The sequence below is a fragment of the Anabas testudineus genome, chromosome 17, assembly GCF_900324465.2.
Source record: "Anabas testudineus chromosome 17, fAnaTes1.2, whole genome shotgun sequence".
NCBI lineage: Eukaryota > Metazoa > Chordata > Actinopteri > Anabantiformes > Anabantidae > Anabas > Anabas testudineus.
In genome coordinates, this window is record NC_046626.1 from 14,983,148 (window position 1) to 15,004,487 (window position 21,340).

At 37.8% G+C, this 21,340-nt stretch overlaps 1 protein-coding gene across 5 annotated transcripts; it reads right to left on the minus strand.

The window, feature by feature from the left end:
- Positions 1-2,596: 2,596 nt before the first annotated feature.
- On the minus strand, positions 2,597-20,058 carry fyco1b (FYVE and coiled-coil domain autophagy adaptor 1b). 5 transcript variants are annotated; one of them, XM_026373932.1, is made up of 19 exons: positions 19,970-20,058; positions 19,641-19,729; positions 19,186-19,278; positions 18,886-18,992; positions 17,772-17,897; positions 16,177-16,283; positions 14,803-14,946; positions 13,511-13,607; positions 10,741-13,161; positions 9,900-9,992; positions 9,151-9,269; positions 8,747-8,914; positions 8,281-8,421; positions 7,317-7,531; positions 7,075-7,210; positions 6,525-6,629; positions 5,622-5,832; positions 5,188-5,297; positions 2,597-5,072 (listed from the first exon to the last, which is right to left on the minus strand). In XM_026373932.1, the coding sequence occupies exons 3-19, from the start codon at positions 19,244-19,246 to the stop codon at positions 4,997-4,999; spliced, it is 4,437 nt and encodes a 1,478-aa protein (XP_026229717.1). In that variant the 5' UTR covers positions 19,247-19,278; positions 19,641-19,729; positions 19,970-20,058; the 3' UTR covers positions 2,597-4,996. The 5 variants fall into 5 exon arrangements, with proteins under 5 accessions (XP_026229717.1, XP_026229719.1, XP_026229718.1 ...); XM_026373934.1 differs by having other exon boundaries at positions 19,641-19,732; positions 19,970-20,041; XM_026373933.2 differs by lacking the exon at positions 19,970-20,058 and adding an exon at positions 19,844-19,959.
- Between the last annotated feature and the right edge of the window lie 1,282 nt (positions 20,059-21,340).

A 21,340-nucleotide genomic window follows, 5' to 3' on the forward strand; every position in this document is an offset into this window, starting at 1 on the left:
CACAATGCATTGAAAATAAACCAATCAAGATGTCATTAGAGTGCAGACTTTGTGCTTTAATCCAAGATGTTTAGCAAAAGTGTTCAGGATCCAGAAAGAATACATGAATGAGAAGAAAACAAGTGAACAAAATAAATAAGGAAGTGGAGCCCAGTGAAGGAAAGAAGCTCTGATGCTGTGTGGGGAAAGTCTCTGACAGGCCTGCTGGTTGTGATGGAGGGTCCCACAGCAGCAAGAGCTGAAACCATTAGGGTGAAGTTATGTTTGACAGGAGCAAACGGTCTGAGAAGGGCCAACATAATCTGCCATCACCACTGCAGGGGGCTGCAAAGCTTGAAGAGAGAAATCTTTCAGAGAGGAAACACAGACACCAACACACACTGTGGGGACACGTTGGTGAACTCGCATCAAAGCTGCTCTGCACACAGAGACGCTGCCAACTCACTCTGACCCATCTTTATTCAGTTATGATAATGCAGTGTCACGCAGGTGCAGATTATGTTAAAGTGTCTGAGGGGATAGCTTAACTAGAGGATGAGAGCTCTCGAATCATGCACTGCCCAAGACATCATCTGCTGTGATTTGGAGATTTTACTGTACATGTCCATATTGTTCCTTCGACATCACCGGAGCTCTTCATATGTTTATAACTGTTTGAGACCAAGAAGTCCATTGTCTGATATGATTTGGCTATTTGTGGTTATGTAGACAGGAAGAGCAGGTTCATTGATCACAAATGTTAGTACAGTTTGAAGTAAATAGTATGCAGAATATACAATGTGCATTATTTGGATATTTTACTCCATATTAGGGAATCTGCACAACTGTTATGCCAGGTAATCCATAATATCCTTCCAAGTATTTTTTACATAAGGACAAAGCCATAACAAGGCAGTATTAGACATTTTTAAATCTCTCTCCGGTAGTGGTGCTGCCTCCTCTCTGTACTTTTCTGCAGGTATCCTCGCCCTTGGAGCTGTATATCCCCAGAAACCAGTTGACCTGTCCAATGTTTTGCTGCCTGCTGTTCTTTTCTCTCTTCTCTCTCCACTCACCCCAACCGGTCGAGGCAGATGGCCGCCCACACTGAGCCTGGTTCTGCTGGAGGTTTCTTCCTCTAAAGGGAGTTTTTCCTCGCCACTGTTGCCTAAAGGTTTGCTCAAATGGGATTGTTGGGTTTCCTATGTAATTTTCTCTACAACTATACTCTGTAAGGTCTTAAACCTTACACTGTAAAGTTCCTTGAGATGATTAAATAAAACCAGGAGCCAAACAACAACAAGAAGCACTGTGCAACACATTTCATCATAAACTATTTCAAGTTTAAGTTCTGAATGGGTTTATTACAGCTTTACTGGAGGTTTTGTTTGTGAGAATCTAAAAAGGGAATCTACTGTATTTCCTCTTTGTCTTTTTCTTGACAGTCTGTCCTTCAGTCAGTGTACAGTAATTATTTCATCCCATCCTCTTCAACTTGTATCCGCTCACGGGGTAAACTGTGAAGAGCATATCGCTTCACACAAGAGTCCTTCAGACAAATGATTTTTGACACATATCAGATAACAGCTGACACTCTCCGATTCTCAGCGGAAATACATTTCAAAATTATGTCTAACATCCTTTGTTTGAACAGTGGGAGACACTGACAAGCTGCAAGGCACAAATATAATGTGTTCAACTTTTTATTGGAAAAAGGAAGTCAAAGGTTGACAAGTTGTTGCGAGTGAGAAGTACCACACATCCCTGTGAAATATACAAAATATCCAGAACTGAGGGGGACAGAAAGGATAAGGCATGTTCTTCATCATATTATAGGTGTACTAGTGTGTGTAGAAATGTGACAAAATGTTTAATGTAAGTGGGAAATTATATCCACGGTGCTCAAGGTAAGGAGTGCTGCACATTTTATCTATGCATGTGCAAGAATGCATTTAACTCTGCATACTTACAGTCCATGTGTGATTTAGCCCATCTGTGTGTGCATTTGATGCTGCATTAGCATTCAAGGCAGTATCCACATACACACGCGTTCATACATATACGCATGCACGGTGCAAATCACAGACTCAGTGAAGGCAGCAGGAAAGAGGGACAGAGAGAGAGAGAGAGAAAAAAAAGCAGGAGGGAAGGAGAAAAGAGAAAGGCGGGAGGGCGCGGTGGATGTGGCCTGACTTACAATGAGATCATTAACCTTGAGAAACAGAGAGAATGGCCTCTGCGACATGAACACTGTCTCTCAGACGGACCCCTGAAAGAACAATACCTTGCGCGACACACACACACACATATATATACTTTGCAAATGCGAACACATACAAGCAAGCAGGTGTATTTAAAAGCAAGCAGGCACACACACACACGCACACAAGCACTGGAAAAGTTACAAAATAAAAGTATACTAAAAAGCGTTAATGCATCCAATCCAAAAAAATTACTTTTTGAGCACGTTGTTGATGGAGGCTGGTGTCCTACAATGAAATGCACAAATGAAAGAGTCACTCACTACTAAAAGTAGTAGTTTTACAGGCATGTTCTGATGAGAACAAAGGTTATCAAACACTTTGGGTCAAATGCTAAATTCACCAGCACTCTCAAGCAGATATCACACAGGTTGTTTATTTCTTCATAACCTCAGATACATTCTATGTTACAGCTTTAGTGTGTAAATGACATTTCAATATACCATTGTCAACAGTCATTTACAGGTGAGTCAGAGTTAAAGCTCCCCCTTGAAAGCTCCTTGAAACACTCACTGTACAAAGGTAAATCCCTTTCACCAACTGGCACAAAGGCTCATGGGATACAGACCGACTAATTGCTGTTTTAAAAGTGCATCCTACAACAGTCACGTTGCAAAGTCTTCAAATGGAAACTCCTTATTTAAAAAGAACAACACAAACATCTTCCCCCCATTACATTTGGCAAAGTACAGTACACTTCTCAGATATGTATAAAATGTCGTTTCTAATATTCATTCTTCCTTGTGTCAGTAATGCTAAAAAATATAATCAAAATATTCCCCGGTAATGATGAAGCTGAGGTTAATTATATCTAAATCAGTTTAATCAAAAGATCGAAGTCACCAGAAACAGGACTATTAAACTCTTCAAATAAAATAAAATCTTCAAATAGGTCCAGTCAGGACAACTTCAAGTACAAAACACATTTTTAGACTTGTATTATTTGAAGGCTGACTGCTGTGATTTTCTACTATTTCTTATTGTGTTTGATACACTGCAAAACATATTCACAACATTACACAGCAATAGTAAACATCTATACTGAAAAACTCTTTCCATCTAGAATAAACTTCTAACAACACAAAGTAAGAGTGTATTGTTATCAATACTTCATTTAAAGGGTTTATGTATCCCGTGATAACTTATCATATTCTCTCTAAATTAAATGGAAAATCATCACTGGTCATTAAAATATGACTCGCGCAAAATAAAAAGTAAAAATTAAAGCACTGAAACTTATGTGCTCTCTGTTTTACTCATTCAAGGGTTAAGCCAGAAAGGCATGTACACAATCATAGTGTTTACATCGTCAGAAAGCACTTTCTCCTGAGACTATAAAAACTAAATGGTGTGTTATCCTGCTTCTTCCACTTATCATGAGTGCAAAGCAACAAACACATTTCTAATGTCACTTTTAACAGATTCCAGCGCATGTTCTGGAGTGATGAGTGTGAGAACTACTAGAGAGTCAGTTACATGATATGTTTTTTTTTTTTAAGAAAGTAAAACATATCCAGTTTAAGGTCAGCGTTTTGGTAAAACTCCTCTACTTACAACAGTTGCGACAAAGTAAACAAACTTTACGCAATAAAATATTAGCATGTGTATATTTATCAGCTCTTTTATAACTCTTTTATCGTCTCTGTGTGTATTAGACCATTATTATAAAGCACGTCAGAACTTTTATGTTATTTTTGAATTGCTTTTATAAACTGTTTTGACTTGACACATTCCTAAATCTTAGCATAAAGTCAAAATGCCTGTCTGGTTATTTTATCTGAAGACACTTTAACAACTTATTTTGCAGAAAACTTTAAAAATGATATTAAACATTAATATCACCATGCAGTAGTCTTAGTGGAAAATGTGCAGGGAAGGAGCCTGAGGATAATTTTAATTTGAAAAATCAAAACCATTCAAGATACTCTGACTGGCAAAAGGTAGATACTGCTAATATAAAAAAAAAACTTAAGGTGCACCTCATAAAATATCATAAAAAAACAATATTAAGAGTTCAACTAACTGATTAAAATAATATAGAGACAAACCTACAACAAATTCTCCATGTTAATTCTTAAAATAAAACATCTCTATTCCTACACCAAACAAAATCTTATTCATACCATGTTTTGGGTCTTTCTGAATAATTTAAAGGATCCTGGAAATTTGATCAGATACATCTGATCAAACTGGAGGTATTTGACTGGAAAAGTTTTGCTGTTGATTGTGTTTATGTAATTTTGTTTTTTCATCTTTGTTCACTTTAGAAAAATGTGTCAGTGTTTCCATTTTAACAACAGCAGTCTTGATAAAAGGTAAAGAAGTGGAACAACAAAACTTCATTTGTCAATCAATTGCACCTCAGGACAAAGCAAAAATGCTGGTTTACTTCAGCAAGGATACAGTTTAAAACTTTCTGTAACACATCTCCATTTATCAAGTGAACTTCAAAACTCTTCATCCAACATTTACACTAGTTTTTATATAAAAAAAAAGTAGTGTATTCAGTAGTGTACCATTGTTTTACTTCATTTTTCCGTCTTTGTTTAATATTCCTAGGATCAGAACTCATCTGATGTAACGCCTCATGAGTGCAGCAGATGAGAAGCGTGTTTAAAATGCCATAACCTGTCACTGAGGTTGCTGAACTTCAGTGGTCTCCGTAAGTTTCCTTGAAATCACGCTCACGAGGTTAAATAACCTGAGTGAGTTACTAATGTCAGTTTAACACCTGCTTGTGCGTCTTCCTGTCACATTCAGAGGAGGTCAGTTCCATCGTAGATCACAGACTTGTCTAGACTCAGGCGATACAGCACTTTCTTGGAGATGAACCTATTAAACAGGAAACACAAAGACTTGCTCGTTCCTGTTTTGGTTTGTTGTCTATGCTAAAACACAGGTTCATGCTAAATAGTGGTTTTTAACAGACTCATGGCTCGTGACTGACCTGGAGAAGGAGTTGTCAAAGATGAGAGTGTATTCTCCGGGGTTTCTGACTTTCAGTTCCCCCTGCATCGTCTCTTTGTGAGAGTTACAACGAGTCAGTGGGATCAAAACCTGCAGAGAGCAAGGGTCAGAAACCCTGGTTTACATTTACAGCTCAAGCAGAGAAACATTTCTGCATCTGAAAGGGTGAGGTACAGTACAGTAGGGATGCAGGGTGATAGCATTTCATCAAACCTGTGTATGAATATTCATTGATTAGCAAAGTTTTCAGGTGGTTTATTTGCTGGTGAATGAAATGTAAAAAGTACTTATTGTACTTTTACTCCTAGGTAATGGAACAAGCATTTTACTTAGAACTAGAAGCACAATGAAACATGAAATCAGAAGCCGTCTGAGAGAGAAGGTGTTGCGTTTATATGAATGCCAGGGTCTCACTTTAGCCTGCTCCAGTGGTGTCTCTGCGCTTTCTCTGTAGACCACACTGAAGGCGATGCTCTTTGGTTCAGAGGTAAACGTCCAGGCGACAGTGGGACCAGGGTTTCTCATGGTGATGGGGATGATGCTGTAACAGCTGGATTTGATGAAGAGCTCTCGAGAGCTGTCCCCAAACCCTGAGAGGTCATCAACCGTGAAGGGGACAGAGTGTCTACAGCACAGGACAAAAACCAGGACACATGAAAGTTCAGAATGTTTCTGCAACTGTTATTTTCATTGTAAAGTAAACTGACAGCCTCTCAGATATATGGAAATATCATAACTTCCAGAAATCATCCTGACATTTTTTAAATAGTTAAGTTTAATTATGTCCAATGCATGTTTTAGACAACCATTAAATATTCACATTTGAGAGAAAAAAAAACATTACTTTTAAAATAAATTTAATAAAACACTTGATGAGTCCAGATCCCAGTATCTGCCATTACTCTTAGTAAACACAATCCTACTAAGATTACTTAATTGCGTTGCACTCTTATAACATTGCTGACACACAAAAGGACACAATGTTGACAAAGTTTCCCTTTAAACATGTACAAAATATTTTAGTGTGAGGACTAGAACTAGGAACTTTACCATCAGGATACTTGCTGACATGAGCCTTTAACTGTTTTTCCATGCTGGTTAAACATACTTGTTCCACAGTAAGTAGGAACAGAGACCTTTACCAATTTACGGAAGCTGTTCATGCATTACAGCGATAAGTTTCATTTTTCACTTCCCATTGGAGGATTTCTCCAGAAAAAGTAATAAACATCCACTGAATGTTTAACATTGCGACTCACAATTCTGTGTGAACCCATCACTGCTGGGTTTTGAGGTTCCAGTGAAATGCTGACTTACGTAACTTCTCCAGACTTCAGCAGGCAAATCTCTGCATCTTGCACTGTAGCACTGACGTCCTCCGTTTCCTCTGATGCGAGGTCACCTACACTGGCACTGCTGTTTCTAAAGAGAGTGACAGATTTATTTTCTGATTCTGTTAGGGTCACACATACACTGAATGTCCAAAGGTCTTAAACAAGCCATGTCAGAAAGCATGGAAAAGATGTTAATCTGTTTCAGAGGGTCAAATTATTGGCCTTTTTTCGAGGAATGAATGTGATCAGAAAAAACATCATGAATGATTGTGATCGGGGGAAAACGGCAAAAACGCTTCCTGTGTAGCCTCAAGAAAACCACTTGGAGCATTACACATCATTTTCAGACATGGATTGGCCACTACAGAGTCCAGACCTTAACCCCACTGAGAATATTTTGGATGTTATGGATCACAAACTTTGCTGTCCATCACAAAGCAATGGAAAGTTAAGTTAAAGTTAAGTTAAGGTAATGGAAAAATAAACTGACTGCACTTAGTTTCAGTTCCTGTGTCTGAATGTGAGATACTTACAGTTGTGCTGCCCCCTGCTGCCCGTGTCCAGGAGAGCAGGCGGTGGCAAAAGAGTCACTGTCATAGACCCCACTCACTTCGTCGTCTGTGATGATGTCAAACACACCATCGTCAAGTTTGTCAACTTCATCTGATCCTAGAAAACAAAACATTATCCTTATCTTTTCTGTTGCATTTTAAATGGACACCAGTACACAGAAATGTAAATAGAGATCCACTGTTTTTGTGCGTGTCCTTTTTACCTGAGACAGGGGCCGCAGCTCTCCCAGCCTTTTTAGACAACAAGCGTCTAAAAGGTGACCCTGGTGTGCTGTTAGACAATACCTCCTGTGGGTGGCGCTCCACTACCGCACTGTGCTGATTGTAGCAGTCCCGGCAGCAGTGTTCTCTGTTGCCGCCCTGCTGGGTGCTCACTGTGTTGCTGCAGCAGTAGTAGCAGAAGGGACGCCCACACAATCTAGAAAAACACCGGATAAATAGTATAATTAAGATGTGTAAAATGGCTCATAATTTTAAAATGTAGATTATTATAGTTTAAACACGATTAATTACGAAGCAAAGTCAATTGATTAGTAATTCAGGACATTTTTCAATACAATAGAGCATGGTAAAAATTATTCCTACAAAATATTTCCTTGCTATTTTTATGTTGTTCACTCATTGTTTATTGTTCTGTGCATTCACTGAACTACTAACTGCAGGGGTCTTCATCAACACACTGTGTAAATCATCACATGAAGTATTAAAAACCACCTGTCATAATCTTTCAAATTAAATTTCTCATAAATGACACGGTAACAACCCGATACAGATGATTTTTTCAAATTGTTCATCCTCATATTTCAATGCTACTTATCAAATGACGGCAGATTTAGTTTAGGGGTGTAAATTCATTGTTACTCCACTTTAAGCAACATGGAGACTGAATTTTACGTAGTCACTGAAACTGTTGTTCTGATAGATACAGTTCTGTGGACCGTGTCTAAATCACTACTACAGTTAGTGAGTCGTAACGGGAAGTGAAAATACAACAAACAAAATGTCACTAGACTGATCAGACCAGTTCCTCTAACATGTCTGCTCTGACCTAAACAATGACAGAGAGACAAACTGATACAGTTTGCACCTGTTGATGAATTTGATGAGTTGAAATAGTATTTATGTACGCATAAATATACATTTCTATTACACAGGGGACCATCTGACCTGCAGTTGTGCTTCCGAAGCAACCAACTGAACTGACTGTGACAATCCATACAGTAGTTCACATCTTTCTCCATCTCCTCATCCCGCAGTTTCTGCTCAAACTCCAGGGCATTTGTCTTCTGCCAAAGTGCATCTTTCTCCCTGCAAAGAGCAAAATTAGGCATATTTGTATGTGGTTTCAAAAAAACATTACACCAGATCCTACAGGTGTCAAGACTGATTCACACACATTCACTGTTCATGCTCAAACTTAAGGAGATGCTTTTCTTTGTCAAACATGATATCTGGACAAATCAAGAAATCTCATAACTACCACAGGTGCTGTTCTGTAACATTTCATAAAGAGAATATTTGAAAACACAAACTAAACGTATTATAGAAAACAAATGTCCCTACAAATGCTGCCTACAAAACAAAGACAGGAAAGAAAAGTTTAAAAAACTTTATGTATATAATATTTTCATACCTAATAAGTTCCACAAGTCTTTCTTCCAGATTCTTTTTGGTGCGATAAAGATCATCGAGTTCAGCAGCTGTCTTAAAATCAAGGCTTTGTTTGTCCTGTGTGACTCTGCGTAGATTTTCACTCATCTCCTGAGAGGCCTGCTGAGCCGCTGCTAGACTCTCCTCAGACCTGCATGCAGCGACAAACACACACTAATAACATAACATGTTCAAAATGTACGGAGTTGCACAGGTGATTGAAGCTTTCCCCTATGCAGTTATTTTTAGGCCGCCTTAATTTAACACACTAAAAGGAACAGTAAAAAAAAAATAAACATACTGATCTACACATATAGGATGAGAAACATTTTCTTTACAGAGGTTTAATTTGGTCCAGAATGTGTGATTATGAATACAGTATGTCACCTTGATAAATTCTCTTTCAGATGGATTATCTCGTCGTCTTTTTGCCGGATGAGATTTTCAGACTCGGCCATCTGGATGTTTTTCTCCTCAATCTGTTGGCAATATCTCTGATTCTCAGCCTGCAATCAGTACAATCAGTACAGCAAAGCAAGACATTATTTCTGGTTCTTTGTGAATTATGCTTGTGACCGTAACATTATAACTTCAACTGCCAAATGTATGCGCAATGTAACTGCAATTTGTATTTTCATCCATCAATCTCCAGACATATATAACTGCACAAAAAGATAAACAGATGTACATTTAGTTAGAAGTGTCCTATACCAGTGTTGTTACATAGGCTGCATTTAACAGGGTTTCATTTCCATGCTCAAAACCACGTTGTATGTAACATTACTACGTAAATGCTTTGACCACAATTTAAAAGCTTTTTCAGTCTGCTTGAGTGATTAAGATATAAAAGTTCCTACCCAACATTTGAAAGACTTATGCTTATAAAGTACAAAAGAACTGCCTGCAGTTTGAGTCTTTGGTAGAAGCACTTTAGGTAAACTGCTCAAGCTTTGAGTGAACAGGCTTCTTCGATGGACCAAAATCTGGTCTCTGACAGTTCTGTGTAGTTTTGACTAATATGTGGGATGACTTGTCAATTTTCATCTCACCAGACTGATGGAAGCTGTTGATAGGGTGCAGAGTTACCTGCTCATAATATGGTACAAACCTTTTAAATGGCAGGTTTTACTTCTCACCTCTAGCTGCCCGAGTTTGTTCTCCAGGTTGACCACTGTCTCCTGCTTAGTCGTCAGCCGTAATCTCACTTCATGTAACTCTTGGTTCACACTCTGAATAAGAGAATGATTCAAAAAATGCAGTGCAGTAGATTTGCTAATAAACATCTACAGCAGCATTTGTGATATTACCAAACATAAAACAATCAAGTAGCATATTGCACTACTGTACGTAGCCACATTATGTACACAAGGAAATTAGGCTGCACTTATTTTATTATTTAACTTAATTTTATATTTTAACAGAATATGTTCTTGCAAGCTGGTTGGTGCAAATCTACATGTTCCATCAACAGCAGATGAGTAATTAGATTTGTCCCCAGACCCTGACCTTATTATTAGACCTTATTATTCTTATTTCAACCTTAGTATTGATAGTAAATCTGCCTGTTTATTTTGGTGAGTGCTGGAGAAAACTGACATGCAGTGGAAAAAAAACTATATGTATAAATCATGTTTCTCTGATCCTCTACCAGAATTAGATTTGTGTGCACTTTTTCTTTGTGTTCTTGCACTGTTTGCACTAGGTTGCACAGGATGCACTTTATGTGTTTTGCTAGGACAACTTAGCAGTCCTCAGCCCCATGTTTGTCTTGTTGCCGTTTTATGTAGCACCATGGTTCTGGAGAAACGTTGTCTCATTTCACTATGTACTGCTTCAGCTATATGTGGTTGGAATGACAATAAAGCTTCTTGACTTGACTTGACTTGAGATTGTTCACAGCAGGAAGCCAACAGTAGCATGGTTACTTAAATGCATGTAAACACATTTAAGCATACTACATTTCTTTAATTTTCTGACCTGGAGTTGGCTGTGGTGGTTCATGGCTTCGCTACTGTTCTGCAGGCGAAGTGCCTGAATCTCCACCTGGGTTGTCTCCTGCACAGTGTCAGCTTTCTGCTGTGCCTTTCTCAGCTCCTTCTGCAGCTCCTGCTCGGTCACCAACAGACCCTTCTCATTATGGAGCTGATCGAGGAGTTGTCGGTTCTCCTGACGAAGTTGCTCCACACAGTTGTTCAGCCTCTCAGCCTCCTGAGCTGCGTCCTCCTCCAGCTTCTGCAGCTTTGCTGACAAACCCTCATAGCGCAGACGAGCCTCTTCGTTCTCAGCAGTTAGCATACACACATGCACACCAAGTTCAGCTGTTTCCGTGTTGGCTCTATGAAGCGCTTCGCTAGATTCACTGTTCTCCAGACTCAAGGCGTCATATTGCAGCTTTAGTTTAGCAAGCTCCTCTCTGGAGGATGTCACCTCTGCAGCCAGACTTGCTCGAGCCTGAGCCTCGTCATCTCGCTCATGGACGAGAGCCTCCTCTCGCTCGCGGGAACGAAGAATCTCATCCACATGCCCGCGGTTTAGTTCCTCCACCTGGGCCTTGAGCTGTTCTGTTAAAAGACGGAGGTCCTCTCTGGAGGCCTCTGTCACTTCCTGCAGGGCCTGAACTTTCATCCTCTCCTCAGTTCCTGCTAGCAGTTGAGCCCTGAGCTCCACCACCTCTTCCCTTAGTCTGGTTACCTCCCTCAGGTTGAGCTCCAGCTGAGCCTCAGCAATTACCACCCTGATGGGAGCCTCTTTGGTTTCCATTGACACAGTGTGATTCTCATCATCAAGCTTCTGCACTTTTTCATTGCTCTCTGCAGTTCCTTTTTCATCATGTAGCTCTCTGGTGCTGCTTTCCAGTTCCTCTGCTCGAGCCTGAAGAAGCCCACATTGAACAGTCTGGTCTCGGAGTTTAGCCTCTGTTTCCTGGAGTTTTTCAAGTAACTCTGTTTGGCTTCTTTGGGACATAGTTAGGCTCTTGTCCAACTTTGCAGTTTTGGCAGTGACACAGTCAAGTTCCTGTTGAGTTGTCGCCAACTGTTTCTTCAACAGTGACTGACCTTCAAGAAGTTCCTTGTTCTCGTGCTCTAGCTTCTTTAATTGAGCATCTGATATTTCTTTCTGGACAAGTGCCTTCTGGATGATCTCTTCCAAATGCAGATTTTCATCTAAAAGCTTTTTTTCCCGGTCTTCCACAACCATGTTGGCAGCCTCTACCCTGCCTTTTAAGGTCTTCTCAGAAGCCCTCAGAGAAGCTAGCTGTTCCAACAAGGCTGTCCTACTCTCATTCAACTCTGTAATGCTCTCTTCACTGTTCTTAACTGTTTGAAGTAGCTTAGTGTTTATTTCTGTAAGATTGCTGCATTGTATTTTATAGTCCTCAAAGTTCTTGGTTTGATCGCAGGAAGTAAACTCATTATCAATAAGCCTTGAGCTAAGACTTTCTTTCTCAACATTTAGTTTCTCCAACTGCTCCTCCAGATGTTTTATTCTCTCTGAACTAGCAGCTAGCTCTTTCTCTCTGTTTCTTATTGTTTTTCTTAAATCCATAATCAGGCACTCAAGTTCCTCATTCTGGCTACTGCTCGTACTCCATCTCTGCTCTACCTCTTCCCTCTCTTCCTGCAGTCTTTTCCTCAGTTCTTCTGCCTGTCTTTCTCTGCACTCCAGTGACGCCTGCAGATCTTGAAGCTGGGCTCTCAGGTTACCTGTCTCCTTCTCCTTCAAACTCAACGCACCCTGAATTCGGCCGACAGCCCCCTGGAGGTCCTCCAACCGTTTGAGCGTCTCTTCCCGTTCTTTATCGGCTCCAGCTTTGACTTCAGCTAGCTTCTTTTCACTGCTTCTCAGCTCTTCTTCCCTGAGTTTTAGTTCTTGTGTTAGACGGTCTGACTGTCTGGCCCTATCTTCAGCCTCTCTCTTTGCCTCTAATCTCTCCTCCTCCATTATCTTAAGTTTATCTAAGAGTTCCTGGATTTTCCAGGCCGAGTCACAGTAGCTAGTCGTTTGTTGTCCTTTTTCTTTAAGAGCCTCATCCAACTTAGAGAGAAGCTCCATATTTTTGTTCTCAGCTGCTGTGAGTCTGTCTTGAAGTTCACTGTTTATTGCTTCCCTACTGATTTGAAGGTCATTTAATCTTTCCTGATTAGTTGCTTCTTGGCTACTTTGGCCATTTGTTTGACCTGAAGACTTCTGAGCTTCTAGCTGGCCTTGAAGGTCTTTAACCACGCCTTTCAACTCAGCAGCCTCTTCGCCTAACTCCTGAACTTGTTTCAAAAGTTCCTGCTGTCTGAGCTCAGATTGGTCGAGCTCAATGCGGAGATTCTCTACAATGCTGCAAGCTTCCACTTCACCGAAGAGACTGTGAGTCTGGGAGTCTCGGGCTGGGATAAATTCCTGTGCCTGTTCAATGCATATAACATGGCAAAGCTGGTCATGAGGCTTTAAACTTAAGAAACATTGATTTAAAAGAATTAATATAAAGAAATTTAAAGAATATTCAACAATATGTACAGTTTATGCAAAGGATTGGCCACCCTTGGTTAAATCCCATTCTTGATTAAGGAATATCCACTCTAGGATATTTTGGTCTGTCTTTCAGCATCTTTAAGATCTACCCACAGATTTTCATTGACAAAACAGTCGTTTTTAAAACTTTAGCTTGCGTTTCTTCTTATTTGATTTGAGTTATATAATTTGTCCATGAGTGCCAACCTTTTGCATCTAACTGTGTATCAATGTGTGCAGGTACCTGTGATTGTGTATAGTTGCTAACCAGACTGTTGATGCTAGAGCAGCGACTGGGAGGCTTCCAAGCAAAAGCTGGCGAGGCTGTGCCTATTGTCCGCCTTTAGCACACAAATACAATGAGTTTCTAAATATTAGGGTCAATACATAAGACAAAGACAAAAATAACATCCAATTGATAGGAAAATATAATTTTATTGCCTTACCACTACTGTCACGTCACACGACTATATTTTACTGAGAACTATAGAGTAAGAACTGTTTGTAAATGTTCACTTCCCTTTATATTTATAGCTTCAACAGTTACTTGGACTTCTTTTTTCATAGTAAGCCTGTTCCTAGAAGCATCTTAATTGACAGCAAGATATACATAGTATGTTGTGAAATATTCTGTAAGATATTTCATCTGTAGTACAATGAGGAACAGTTTTTGTCATTGAGTCAGGATAAATGTGAGAAACCAAAATTTGTGTTTGTGTGGGTGTTGGTTCAAACACTTTCAGGCTGTGTCAGAAAAATGAGAAGATGTGTGTATAGGTTACTTAATTCATCCTCTTGATTTAGCATCTAAACCACTATAAAGTGTTTGATATGTGAATTGCCTTTTCAGCACACTGACGACATCAGTATATGTGGCTTTTAAACACTTTAAATACTCAGATAAATCCATACACCTTAAAGAGAACATTAAAGTCACAATTTGTGTTTTGTTTGGTCAATGCAATATTTCACATTGTGTCCTGAATTTCAAATGTCAGTCTAAATTAACTACACAGTATATTCAATCACATGATGTTGACTGTTCGTCATAAATGAAACCCATGCCCATATATATATATGAGTATGTCCGAAATAAACCTGTATCTTTGCTGATTTCATGTCAAACGGCATGAGTCTAATTTATGGCTATATATACAGTAATCTGTGTACATGGATTACTTAACTTGTGTTCTCAATTTAGTAATTCTTGCACACTGTTTTTGTCCCCCATCACACCTCCTTTGCTTTGTATTGATATGTGTAAACTGATGACAAGGAAGTGAGAAGTTTCAGTAAAGACGCTGATGTAAGAAACAGCAATCAACATCCACATTTATATGTCAGCTCCATTGGTGTGACATTTAAAATTATTGTTGGTCCAACAAATTATCTTGAGATCCATTTAATAATAAGGATTTTAAAAATAAAATTTTCATCAAAACAACACCTAGAACAAGGTTAGTCTTTCCCTTCAGCCAAATAGAAGAAATCAGGTGAGTGGAAAAAAGTAAACAGATAACTGTAGGCACTGGTTACCTTGCAAAGGCTGGCCAATCTGCATCAAGGTCATAACCTCTGGGTGCCACATCAAATTGGATCTGGTTGAGCTCATAAAGATTGTTGATTATGTCAGCAGTGAGGTGTGACTTGAGGAAAGGACTCCGAGCATAATACCAGTCACTGAATGGAAAGAAGGCAAACAAAACCATACCATAAAAACACAATACCATAAAGTAAATACAATTATCTTTAATTTAATAAAAAAAATATTGTTTATGTAGTTTGTCAAGAAACATGTTATGACTGAAAGTAAAATGAAATTTGTCGTTTATTTAAAGTAGATCAGTTGATCTTGTGCAGAGAAACTGAAAGAGTGACACTATACAGAAGCACAAGTAAAGACATCACGGAATATTAAGAAAGAAACTACATACACCACAAACACTTTAAATGAATGTACTGTTTCCAGGAAATTATACACAAAATGTGTTCAGAGAAAAGAGATGGGAAGGTTTCAACAATATGCTTTCACAAAACACTAATGAAAAACTTACTTACTTACTTTACAGTAAAGAATTTTAGAGAACACTGCCACTAAACCAGTCGGTTTACTTAACTTAGCCTAAAGGCTGGAAACCAAACAGCTAAATAGAAATTAAATACTTTCCTATTGAAAATTAGGTAAATTTTATTTTTGTTGCCAAGAACTTCAACTAAAATTAACACAAAAAGAAGACTAGCTCAGAAATCAACGGTCCTACTGAATACTGAGTATTCAGCTGTACTGTATAGTGGTTAAAAGGCCGATCTTGTTGCTTTCAGACAGTCGTTTCCCCAATTTCCATTCTTTATACTGAGATAAACTAACTGGATATTAGCTGCAGCTTAATATTTACTGTACATGAGAGCTGATTTAATCTTTGGGAAGAATAAATACAATATAAATTATAAATGCAAATTATTCAAATGAAAAAGGTTTTTAATTGTATTGCCTGTACAGTAAGTGGCGCCTTAGCTGACCAAAGTTGATAAACACAAAATGACACACAAGTGATGCACTCACACTGTGACAAAGCAACAATGACTCAATGATTTTTACTCTCCTTTCCTACACTAGAACATGGTCTCAAAAGAAACTCAAATTATGATGATTATCATGTCAAACAAAGTTAAAGAAAATGTAGTTTTAGTTTAGCAAAAGAAAGGAAATGAGAAGTATGTGGGTGTCTGTGGTTAGGCCCTGTGGTTGTGTTTTACAGTAAAACAGAAATAAGACATAAATCAGGAAGAGAGATCCCTTAGAAAGAACACCAACAAACCATAAACATGACACCCAAAATGTCAACATCTCAAGAAACTCAAAAGAAGATATATGAAATACTGTATACAAATATGCATGTCTTCTCTGACCTTGTGACCCTCTGGTTTATAAGACACTGCTGCAGAGTGTCTGCAAGACGCTGGTGAACAAGTGAATAGCGGATGAAAGCCCTTCCTTTCCCCAAAGATGTCTTCAGCTGAAGACACACAAAAATATACACTTTTAATTTAAATGTGTAGATTAAAATTAATATATACATGAACACACAGACAATATCTATCTGCTGAGAACCTATAAAAAGAGAAAATGTCCCCTTTTAGTCTGCACTGTCATATGGTTCAGACTATTCAACATAAAATGGTTCCTAATGTAAATGCCACACATGCACAGTAATCTGTAATTGCACATTGGTTATTAAATGATCAGTTTTAAAAGAGGTTGATACTAACTATTGTTTCTATTTTCCCACTATTTTGTCAATATACTAATAACTGTGTTGTCAGAAACAGCTAAAACTAGCTAAGAAATCCAGCTTACATTAATATGAAACTGATAAATGAAGCAAAGTCTCCCACTGGAGAAGCTGGAACCAGAGAACGATCAGAATGACTCAAACACAATCAAAATAGTTCTTTTATTTGTCATCAAATAATTTGAGTCATTTCATTTTTAGATATCTATCGGCTTGAAGGTCATCGTTGTATAGATTCACTCTAGCCCAGACTCTCAAATACACTGGCAGATGGAGGGATTTAAATAAGACAGCAGACTGACAGATCTACCATAAGGACACCAGCTGGACAATCCCTTATGTCTGTAACTGACCGACAAGACACAGGAAGAGTAAAAGAAAAGTAAAAGTAATATTTTAAGTAAGAGTATCAAAAGGTTTCTAACAAGTACTTAGGAGTCATCTGTTTTTGACTGAATTATGTGACTAATGAAGGAAAACACTTTTTCCAGTGAAAAAATAAACTCCATAGTCATTCAATTAGACATGTTGTTTTACTCTGATGATGAAGAAGCACTGAATTATTATTGTGTTAAATCTTGTCAAATACAAAATGCATCTAACAGCTATCAGAAAAAGCCACAAATGTGATGGTTCCAGCACCTTAAATGTCGAATTCATGTAATTTGTGTTAATACACCTAGTATAGTATAGTATAGTATAGTATAGTATAGTATAGTTTAGGACTGTTGAAAGCTAAAATAAAAATAAAAAAAAAGAAGTTAATTAAAGATCTTTACAATATTATTATTAACATTTTGCCTCAGCTTATTCTATTAAAATAAATAAGTGATACCATTCATTAACCTAACCATTTACTGATTTTCTGACTGAATGGTTTTAACCCAAAAACCTTTACAAGCTACAAGTAACAAGCTACAGATAAAACATATCACCAACTATATAGACTAATTCAACTGCAGTATGACGCTCACCACTGTGTGTAAATTCCCAGGTTAGAATGATGATGAAGATGAAGAAACAGTGCGGGTGGCACAGGCGTAAGGCAGCAAGTGAATTAGCAGCACTGAGTCTCACTGTGCCTGACTAACCAGAGGATTAATTACGTGGTTACACAGTCGTTCTGTATTTGTATGTATGTCCATGTGTTGCATGCCATGGCATGGCACAAGCACCGAGTGTGATTGTGTGCCTGTTACAGTGGAGGATTACCTCAGGGATGGACTTGACAAAACGGATGCCATCATTAGCTCCCTTGATCTTAATCAGGCAGTCGCAAAAGTAATCCCAGTAGTCTTTCCTCTGGCCAAGAAAGGTTGTCTTCTCTTTTTGGTCAAACTAAGAAACACACACAAAATCTTTTTATTGAGATGTGGACTGTACAACATGTGTGTATGACACTAATGGCTCTAGTTGTGAATTTGATTCAATTTGAAATTAACACACTTCCTAAATAGTTTCTTACTTAGTTTTGTCAAGAGCAGTGGTTCCCAACATGGAGGTCTTCTGTGTGTCTTGTTTCCACCAAACAGTTTTGTTTGGTGGAAACTTAGGTATTAGTGTATGAGTGTGTGTATGACTGGGTTCACTACCGAAAAAGACTGATATAATTTACTTATCTCCAGTCTTTTTAGCTTGTGACCCTTTGTGTCAGGTAGTGCTTACTCATAACCTCTTGTCACACAAACCTACCTACAGTACAAACTAACAGTTGAAACAAAAAATGACGTGCCATTCTCAGGCTACCTCATTTTAGTAGTTTTGGGGACTAAAAAAGAACAAAACATTTATATTTCACTAAAATAAAACATTTGGCAAAAGATTCCCAATCTGGAAATCGTCTCACAACCACCAAAGTAGGAATCCACTGGTCCACAGACTGTGATGAGCAGCGCTTGCACACTTTCACCCTCTGATCAAAAACTTTACTGATTAAAGTTGAATTCATATTTATCATCAGTTGTTTTGATGTCAGATTGATATGCATTTCACTAATAGGCCAGAGATTACAGTTGGAACATTCATTCATTTATTGCAGGTGATTAGAAAATTTGCAGGAAAATAATTGCAAAATTGATCATGTGAAATATTTTGACATATTTTGCTGGTTTCACACTCACAAATTTAAACACTTCCTTTTTTTTTTAACTTTAACTTACTGTAGATTGTCTTTGGACCAAACAAACAATTTGAAGACATTACCTTCAGCTCTGAAAGCACACATGTTGATGGTCACTTTTCACTATCTTCTTATATTTTACTGAACAAACTGGTAATCCATAATTCAACAAGGTGGTGAGCACCCTTGTAGTGACATGTACCATACCTGTAGTAGGTATTCTAGTTTATAGAAGAACTTGTGAAGGTTGGCACTGTCATCAGTTATGGGTTCACCACAGTCCCGGTGTTCTCTACTCAGCTCCAACACAGCATCTAAACAGCACAGTAACAACATTACTAACACATGAACACACAAATAACAAATCACATTCTGTGTATATATTGAGTTTTTTTGTATGTAAGATGAGTACTTCAAGAAATACACATTCCAAATATAAAACACAGTGCACATAAAGCTGCATGCTATAAGACACATATGTTGTTTACTGTATGTGCAGATGATTACCATGCAGATCCCTGATTATCCTCTGCAGCTGATTGTCTCCAACTGATGAGGCGGAGGCCATTGTGGTGAAAATGGTAATGTCGTGAAGAAATTCTGAATGTGGAAGTAAAAAAAAGACAAAAAAAGCTGACTTATTTACCAGTAAGAAATGTCCCCACGATATAAAGTGCCTGGGACATACCGTGACAAAATAAATCACAGCATGTGACTGCAGAAATATGCCAAAGCTGTTAGTCATAGGAAGCAAACTTGAAAATAGTTTTGTCCTAGATTTGTTTCCCCTTTTACCAAAGTGCTGGAGTGTTAAAGCTGATGTGACAACTTTAAATATTTCCCAAAAAGCACAATAAATTAGTAAAGATTACAGATAGAAAATAATAATAATATCAATAATAATGATAATGAGCTGAGGAAAGTTGGGCAAAATTTGCCTACAGAGGAAGTACAACATTTACATAACAACAACAGGAAAGCGCTTCTCTGTTTGCTGCGACAGTGTGCGGATCTCGTTGACACGATTAGATGTGTCTTCTGTTGTTTACTGCTGCTGTTACAAAACACAAAGGTTTAAGAAAATCACCTTTAAACAGCTTGAAAATGCGACATAAACATTTATTTACATGATCACAGACTGAGGGCTACGTTACTGAGCATGCACCTGCTGTCAGCGCTTCGTTTCCTGGTCTTGTTTAATGTTGGTTTTCGTTACAACCCGTCGCAGTTTGGGTTTTAATAAAGCATAAAAACCCCGATATTAAAAAACATAGTTAAATAACACACGTACTTTAAGTGTAAAATGGTCCAGAGTGTCCAGTTTGTAGAAGACTCGGCAGAAACTTGCTATTGCTGGGGGGCGGGCACGGTGAATGATTGACGGGTCCGGCGGACAAATAGGCAGCGCCGCCTGCAGAAGTCAGTTCACGTTTGGTTGAGGCACATGATAAATAAATAAACACCTGAGACGCATGTCGTCCTTTAAAAGAATAATATTCTTAAATGTTATATGTTGATGTCGTTTATATTTTATTTTTGTAATATTTAATAATTAAATTGCATTAAAATCCAAACATATTTCGTTGTCACATATTGTGATATTACAGCATTTGCGAAAAAGATTACATTCATTTCTAGTAAATGTAAAACCTATTTTTGCTGCCAATTAGGTTTTTCTAATTGTTTGAATGTTTTTGATTAATGTGATTAAATTGTTGTGGCTAATTGTTGTGGCCAGTAGCCAAAAAACAAAATAATAAGTAAAATTAGCTTCAAACCTATTAAAAATAAAAGATGAATAATATAAATGATAAAAAAGAAAGATCCAGCCTTTGCATTTAATGTTCAGCAATCTACTGATAAATCTTATATTAACTGATTAAATGTTTCAACACTACCTCATAAACAAAGGTATGCCATAGCTGAACTACACAACATGTGATTAGTGGTTCTTCACACCACTAGGGCTGTCAAAAAAAAAAACATTTTCCTGTTATTTTTCCCTTTGTTGCTTTACAATTGTAGATAATACAAGGGCATAAATAAACTGACAGTCAGAACCATTTCCTTAACAAATGTTCACCTAGTATTAGTAGTATTGTGAGACCACAATGATGCAAACACACACATTCCATTTTCATTTGTTATTTTTGTTTTATTCTAATGGAATAGATGCTGTATGTGGTGAAATTGTATAGTTAGTTTATATCACACTTCTACATTGTGATGTAAACACTTCTACATTCTACATCACACAATACATTTTGTTTGTTTGTTTGTTTACTACAGGATTCTAATGATAAAAAATTAAACATTCATGCAGCAGTATGTAAGTGAAGATAAGATAGACTTTATTTATCCCACAATGGGGAAATTCTTTTGTCTAGAGCAGCAAGGTGACATTAAATAGGACAACAGCATAGATGAATAGAAGAACAGTATAGAGTGGACAGCCGCAGTATTAACTATACAAGAAAAATAAAAAACGTAAATCAAGTAAAATCAACATTTTTAAGTAAAGTGTCAAGTAAAATCTTTAAATTACATGACAATTAAATACACAACAAACAACGATAATAAAACCAATGAATATCACTGAGTACAAAAACAAACGACAGAAACAACAACAACAACAATGAATGAAATACACTGTGTAGGTACA

Bases quoted from the DNA above. Each gene is read 5' to 3' on its own strand.
- fyco1b (XM_026373932.1), bottom strand. From the start codon at position 19,246: ATGGCCTCCGCCTCATCAGTTGGAGACAATCAGCTGCAGAGGATAATC. The intron at 8,915-9,150 runs GTGACATACTGT...CGCTGCATGCAG, and splicing joins CTGAAAGAGAATTTATCAAG to GTCTGAGGAGAGTCTAGCAG. The intron at 7,211-7,316 runs GTAAAAAGGACA...TTTGTTTTCTAG, and splicing joins AGCTGCGGCCCCTGTCTCAG to GATCAGATGAAGTTGACAAA.